We start from the raw sequence: 6,882 nt of genomic DNA, 5'->3' as shown, positions 1-6,882 counted from the left end.
TGGAGGCGCAAAGGCTCTCCCCCCGCACGGCCGCCCTCCGAGGGGAGCTGGAGCTGCCCCGGGAGCGCTGCCCCGGGAGCCCTTCCCCGGGGGCCGCCGGGCGAGAGCCGGCCCTCGCCGGAAAGCCCGGGGGGCTGACGAGGGGACGAAGCCGGTCTCCTCTCTGGCCCTTGATCTCGGGGGTTCGTCCAGGCACTCGGGAGAAGGATTTAATGACCTGCTCCACCCCTGCCCCCCCCGCCCAGGCAGCTCCGGGCGGCTCTCGGTCACACGAGAGGGGAGCGGGGGGGAATGAGCCGCCGCGGCGGCGGGAGGAGGAGGAGGAGGAGGAGGGAAGGAGGGCGGGAGGGCAGGCGGGAGGGAGGGAAGGAGCGAGCGAGCGAGCGAAGGAGGGAGGAAGGAAGCCGGGCAGGTGACACCGAGCTAGGTTGCTCCGGCTCGGCGGGCGCGGGGCCGGCGGCAGCGGCGCGGCCACCATGCACGTCAATGGCAAGGTGGCCCTGGTCACCGGCGGGGCGCAGGGCATCGGCAGGGCTTTCGCCCAGGCGCTGCTGGGCAAGGGCGCGAAGGTAAGCCCCGGCAGGCGCCCCCTCGCCTCCGCCGCCCGCCTCGCCCCGCCGGCCGGTACCCGGGGTGGCGGCAGCCCGCCGGGCTCGGCTCGGCGGGGGAGCCGGCCGTCTGTCCGGCCGGTCGGCCGTCTGTCCGGCCGGCCGCCCTCCGCTCAGCCTCCCCTCCCTCCCTGCCTCCCCGCTCAGGTAGCGCTGCTGGACCGCAACTCCGAGGCCGGGCAGGAGAGCAAGGCGGCCCTGGCCGAGCAGTTTGAAGCGCAGAGGACGGTGTTCATCCAGTGCGACGTTACGGACCAGGAGCAGCTGAAAGGTAAGAAGGAAACTGTCAGCGCTGTGCTCCGGCTTAACGTGCAGCAACCTGAAAGAGCCCGGGCTGCTGCACCAATAGGTGTGCAATTTAGGTTTCTGGAGGACAGCCTACTCCCGATCGCTCCTGACAGTCCCTCGAAAAGGATTTGCTCCTGAACCTGCAGATTTGAAACATTGCTACCAGCGTGCGTGTATTTCACCGTGTTACTCGGCACGTTGTAAAGAAAAGCCAGAGAAATCGGATTCGTTGAGTGCTGTCTGTGATATTTTTGCATGAAAGCCTCTGCAGAAAATAATTGTTATTTTATGAGTAATATATATAAACTTTAAAGCACGGACTTGCTTTTTATGAGGCTTCAGTACAGACTCCAAGCTGTATTCCCTCATCACTGGAGTAATAAATTCTGCTCTGGTTGCTGTGCTCTTTCCATACAGCACACTTACTTTCAACGTGTGCTGCTGTAGCTGAAAGCAGAATTGGGAAAAGATGGCACGCTGCTTTATCACGGTGTTAAATGTGGGTTGACAACACTTCACACACATTTGGCCGATGCAGGGAACGGCAAGGAGCTTCCCTCATGTATGATTTGCACTTATGTTTTCACTCAGGGAATAAATCGTGTTCCCTACGGAGTTCTTAGAGGATCGTATAATGTTGATGTACCCTTCACAATATTTCACAACAGGCACTGTCACTTCACCAGAGTTTCATTATTAAATGATACATTCATGGATAGTGACTCAGATTCAGATTTTGACATCACTTTTGTCAGTGCCCTTTCCCCAGATTCATTTGTGTCATGCTAGATGTGAGTATTTTTAGTTCTGCTTTTATTCGCTACACTTCACTGGCTGCTTCCCCAACAGCGGTCATTGGGCATACCCATTCCTCTTTCACAAAACATTGCAGCTAGTCCAAATTCAGCAATACTGTTCACTGCTCTGAGCTAGCATGATTATGCCTAATTCCAAAGCTTTACACTGTCCATAAGAGAGATGCTGGACTTTAAATTTGAGATCTGCTCTAATCAGCAAAGTTTATATCAGCTAGGTTGATTATTTACTTTTTCTCCAAGTGAGACGAGTAACCTAGGAGCAAGAAAAAGCATCCTAGGGGTAGGAATAGCATGTGCTGCAGCATGGGTGTTACCCCAGTGTGCTTTCTCTCCCATGATTCCTCCTCTCTTTAGTGCCAGGCTAGTGCAGGACCAGCAGGGTGTGCGCTGGGAACTGGAGTGAGCGGGATGGGTCAGCGAGGGAGGTTTTGGAACCAAGTTAGTAGGAAAAGAGCAATCAGAGTATGATCAGAATGGGCTCTCACAAGGAGCAAGAGCAAGAACTGGCGGTTGCTGCTTATGCTTCTCTGATACTGCATTATTCCTGCTGCAGGTTTCTTAGCATAAAATTGCAATCGTGTCCTACAATCCTTTGGGGTTTCTGGGGTATTTTTTAGTGGTTTTGTTGGTTGGGGGTTTTTTTACTGCTTTACCTTCCTGCTATTTTCATTTGTAATTGCAAGCCACCACTTAATAAACTTGGATTAATTTCACTCCTAGTGTTTAAAGTTCTTAGTGGATGCTTCAAATCCTGTACTTGCTTTTTATGTTAAAGGTCATGTGCATGAATGAAGTTCCTCTTACTTTAACCTCAGCCTTTTCAGTACGAAACAAGTCACAGTACTAAAACTAGTATCTGTAGGTACATAATGCTTATGGGTAGGAAATCAGCTGCTTCATCTACATTCAAGTCTTGCCTGTGTTTTTTTCTCTGGTGGCTCTTTCACATAGTCCCCCACAAAAATCTTCTATCTTGTCCCACTTTTGAAAAATCACAGCACATCTACTTTTGCTTTCTTTCCATGAATATTTAGGAATTTCACATGAAACCAGTGTTTGTAGTTACTTTCCACTGTTTTTCTTACCTTTCCTTTAAAATGGATGCTCCTTTTCATCTTTCTTCATTCAGTATTTCATATGATCAGCTGCTTATCATTTTCATGATTCCATAAGCACTAACTAGTGTGCAATGTAAACATAAAATTATTCTACGTTTAAAAGGGGAACAACAAGTCAGTTTACACTGATGTGTGGATGATAACTTTATTAAGAATTTATAATGAGATTCTTCTTTTTGTGGATAGGTAATAGATGGGATTACCGTAGGCAGGTAAACTCTTACCAGAAATATTCCAAATTTGATAATCATTCTTTATTTTAACATAGATATGCAAACAGCTGAAAAGCATTTGGCTCTTTTCTCAATGTGTAAACTAGAAAACTACAATTAGTCAAGACTGTGTGAATTTAATAAACAAATAATTGGCTAAAGTACCATTATCCATGGTGGTTTTTGAAGGCAAAAGATTCTATTAAGAATGAGGTTGGTGAAAGATGCTATTCCAAGAAGGCTTAAAAGGGAATCCGAGAGCCAGTTTCCATAATTTGGAAGCTGATTGAGGACCCAAATTGTATTTATTTTGCTTATTGAAACTAATTTAAATGATCAGTTCTGCTCCTAATAAAGCCACAGGTTTTCATTTGCCCTTGCTGATGCAGGATTGGAAAGATGAGAAGTAATTGAAGAGTTAAATTGAGAATCCAGAGAATGAATTAGCAACAAACACAACAAAAGCCAAAAAGGCAGACAGCCAAAAATAGAGGCTTTAGTAATATTAAAATATTCTAGTACAGAATAAGAATATTAGAAAAATCTGTACAATAAAGGCAGTTGGACAAATAAAACCTTTCCCACTAGCTGCCCAGTTCTTGTTCTGATGACAAGATGATGGCTGTGATGGACCTGCAGCATTCAGGCAAAGAAAAGGCTGTAACAGTACCGACCATCTGGTGCAAGAACAAAAATCTGTAAACCCTTGCAACCGCTGCAAAAAAGGTAGATGTCTCAAAGCTGCTGCTATGCTCCCAATTGACACTAATAGCCAAAGACTAAAGATCAGAGAATTAAGATGGTGAAGTGGTTTCATTAAGTCCTGTTGAGCATAATTCCAATATACCTGAAATACTCTACTTTTTCAGTCAGTCACCAAAGGATGTTTTTTAAAACAATATTGGGTGGGTGGGTGAGTGGGTGTGTCTTGGTTTACATAATAACAAATATTTAGTGATGAGGAACAATATTTGGAAGGGAAAACAAACAAACTATATATACATGTCAGAATACATGTCTGCAGTCATGGAAAATCTTAGTCTGGAATGAACATCTGGAGGTCATCTCATCCAACTATCCTGTCAAAGCATGGCCAGCCTAGATGAGTTTGCTCATCAGTATGACATCATGATGTTTTTCCATACACATCTTTTATCTTACTTTGAACACTGTCACCTGGGAGAACACAATGTCATTGTGGAAGTTTCCCAGTTCTTTATTTTGAAATTCTTTGGAAGACAGATCACCATTTTCATCAACAGAAGGAAGAAGATTTGAATTTGAGAAACACTTTATTAAAATTACCTGACAAGTAGGATGTATAATAATTTATTCATAATGAATGGATTTAAACATAATAAATGAATTTAAACAAGAACTATTATGAATTATTTGTAGTTGAAAGATTCATATTAGCTATACCACTGAATAAGAATTGCTCTCTTAGGTTAAATTCAGACTCAACCAGGAAAATTGTTCCGAACACGTGAAGCTTTTTTTTCATTTAAAATGGATGGTGCCGAATCTTGAATTCACTAGCTGTATCAAACAGTTACAAATCAAGCTATAAATGCTTAATTTATATAATTAGGGTGCCAAACATCCTATCTAATACAAAAGGTATGGGTGCTAAGCTCTTCATTACCTCCTGTTATCAGGCTTTATAAAACTGAATGAAAAGGCAACTATGGTATCTTAATCCCTTCAGTTTTCCTGAATATGTTTAATATTGGTGAATGGTTAGATAAAGAATTTAATTGCAGGTTGCTCATTAGTGGTTAAGAAGACAATGAAGACATTGCGGTAGACTAATAAAACATTATTTGTATGCATGCATTGTATTTTTATATCTTACTTTCCATAAGGGCTAAGAAATTTCACCCTTGGATCTTACTATAGGTGCTTTCAAAAAAGTAATTGAACATTTTGGAAGGCTGGATATTGTGGTTAATAATGCTGGAGTGAACAATGAGAAGGACTGGGAAAGCACTATACAAATTAACTTGGTAAGCATTATCTCCTTTCACATGGTCATACTTCAGTATTTAATGCTGCAATACACTTACCCTTGGCTGGTACAGATTATGCCATATGACAGAACATTAATTATTGGATGGCAAGCACAGCAATTGAAACAACAACCATGTAACTGCATATATACTGATAAATGTGTGTGCGGTGGGTCCTTTACGTTGTCTATCCAAGATGTACAGCGCTGTGTAGAGGTACTCAGGCTAACATCAGACAACATTCTTTCTATAAAACCCAATGAAATCCCAGGTAGGCGTAATAATTTGGTGCCCAAAGCAGTAGAGTTGCACCTACAGGAGGCCAGTCTGTTTATATGAATGTTTTAGAACATTTTAATTACTTGTGAGACTCAGCTGGCCTGCATTTGAGAATAAATTGCCATTTGTTGGTGTTACAAGAAAACTTGTTCAACCAAGAGCTCCACATTTTCTCTGCCCATGAAGCAAGCATACAATCTGAGCTTTTAATATAAGCCATTTCACCATCGTCACTGATAGAAGCACACCACTTAAGAGCACTTACTCGCTAAAACCCAGTACATTCAACAAGCCTGTAAAATTTATTTTCAAACAGACTATTACAATTTCTTTGATATTACCTGGTATCTCATCAGGTAAGACCACAATATCTGTTTCTCAGATGAAAATTTTTAAATTTAGACTACACTGCTAGGAGATCTAAGCTCCAAAGGAAAGACCAGCTTTCTAGGTTAATAAAATTCTGACCAGCTTGTATTCTACCACCTGTGAAGTTCTAATTCGATGGTGACTCAGCAGGTCAAGTCACCCCTATGACCAAAACTCGACAAAGTGTTATGATCTAGATCGGCAAAGAAAATAGCAAAAGGAAGCTTGGAAGAGTGCAATGTGCATTTTTCTCCAATCAGTCATTTGGAATTTGTCAACACAACAGTAAAGCTCAGGATAAGAAAATCAGACGTTCATTTTTGTCAAAAGTTTTAAGGACAAAGGTACCCAAGTCTTTGAATCCTAATGCCTCCATGAAAACAAACTAACAAAAAAAAAAAAAAAAAACCAGAACAAGTAACACAAGCTGTATATGAGACACGTTATAGAAAAATTAATGGGAAAACATGTATTTGAAAAAAAAAGTTAGATTTAATAATAATTTTTCTTGATCTTTTATAGCTCTCCAAGGTCAAATTTGTTTATTCTTGGAAGGGACTGAACTGAGACCACAGATTAAAATTTCCACAATAAGAGAAATACATTTGTTCAATTTCTTTTGCCTTTTCCTTAAATCTTCTTTAAGATTTAACTACACATATTTCTTCATCCCTCTTTCATTTCAAAAATATTCTGACAAATTAAACATCAGGAAACTTCACATTGTGAAGTAACAGGAGTGTGACATCCTCAGTGTTATGCAACATCAATATCTGTTAGTACACATCCTTTGAATTTGAAAGAAGACTTTACCTGTGTTCTAGATGACTTACTTCTCTTTATTTTTGTGCCTGGTTTAACACAGGATATAAGTTACTGTAGGCAGCCATCCACCTGTCAAATTTGCAAGCACAGGTAGTTAGTCATCACCAGAAAAATTGGTGAGAAACACATTTGTCAGTGATTCACCTTTATATTTAGCTCAAAAAATGAAGGAATTTCTGATCAGCAAATCTTGAAGATATTTAATGTCCAGGTAAATATCCTAATGTAGAGAGTCATGTCCAAACAATTTTTCAAATGCCAAGAGCTTCAAACAGTAGGCATTGACAATCTCCTTCTATGGTTCTTTTTGTCTTATCACCAGTGATTGGGCTGAAGCAGGCCATAGGGGGGTTTGA

The 6,882-nt window shown here is 42.0% G+C and overlaps 1 protein-coding gene across 2 annotated transcripts in view; it reads left to right on the top strand.

Annotated features, from left to right (window-relative positions):
• Positions 1-359: 359 nt before the first annotated feature.
• HPGD (15-hydroxyprostaglandin dehydrogenase) overlaps positions 360-6,882 on the top strand; it is a 28,008-nt gene continuing 21,485 nt past the window's right edge. The window contains exons 1-3 of one of the 2 annotated variants that reach the window (XM_069787297.1): positions 360-569; positions 756-879; positions 4,944-5,050. In XM_069787297.1, the coding sequence (XP_069643398.1) occupies positions 477-569; positions 756-879; positions 4,944-5,050 (324 nt within the window). In that variant the 5' untranslated portion in view covers positions 360-476. The remainder of the gene's footprint in view (positions 570-755; positions 880-4,943; positions 5,051-6,882) is intronic. The other variant, XM_069787286.1, reaches the window with a different exon arrangement.

The sequence above is a fragment of the Haliaeetus albicilla genome, chromosome 1 (genome assembly GCF_947461875.1).
Source record: "Haliaeetus albicilla chromosome 1, bHalAlb1.1, whole genome shotgun sequence".
Lineage (NCBI taxonomy): Eukaryota > Metazoa > Chordata > Aves > Accipitriformes > Accipitridae > Haliaeetus > Haliaeetus albicilla.
This window is presented reverse-complemented; position numbering and strand designations above follow the sequence as displayed.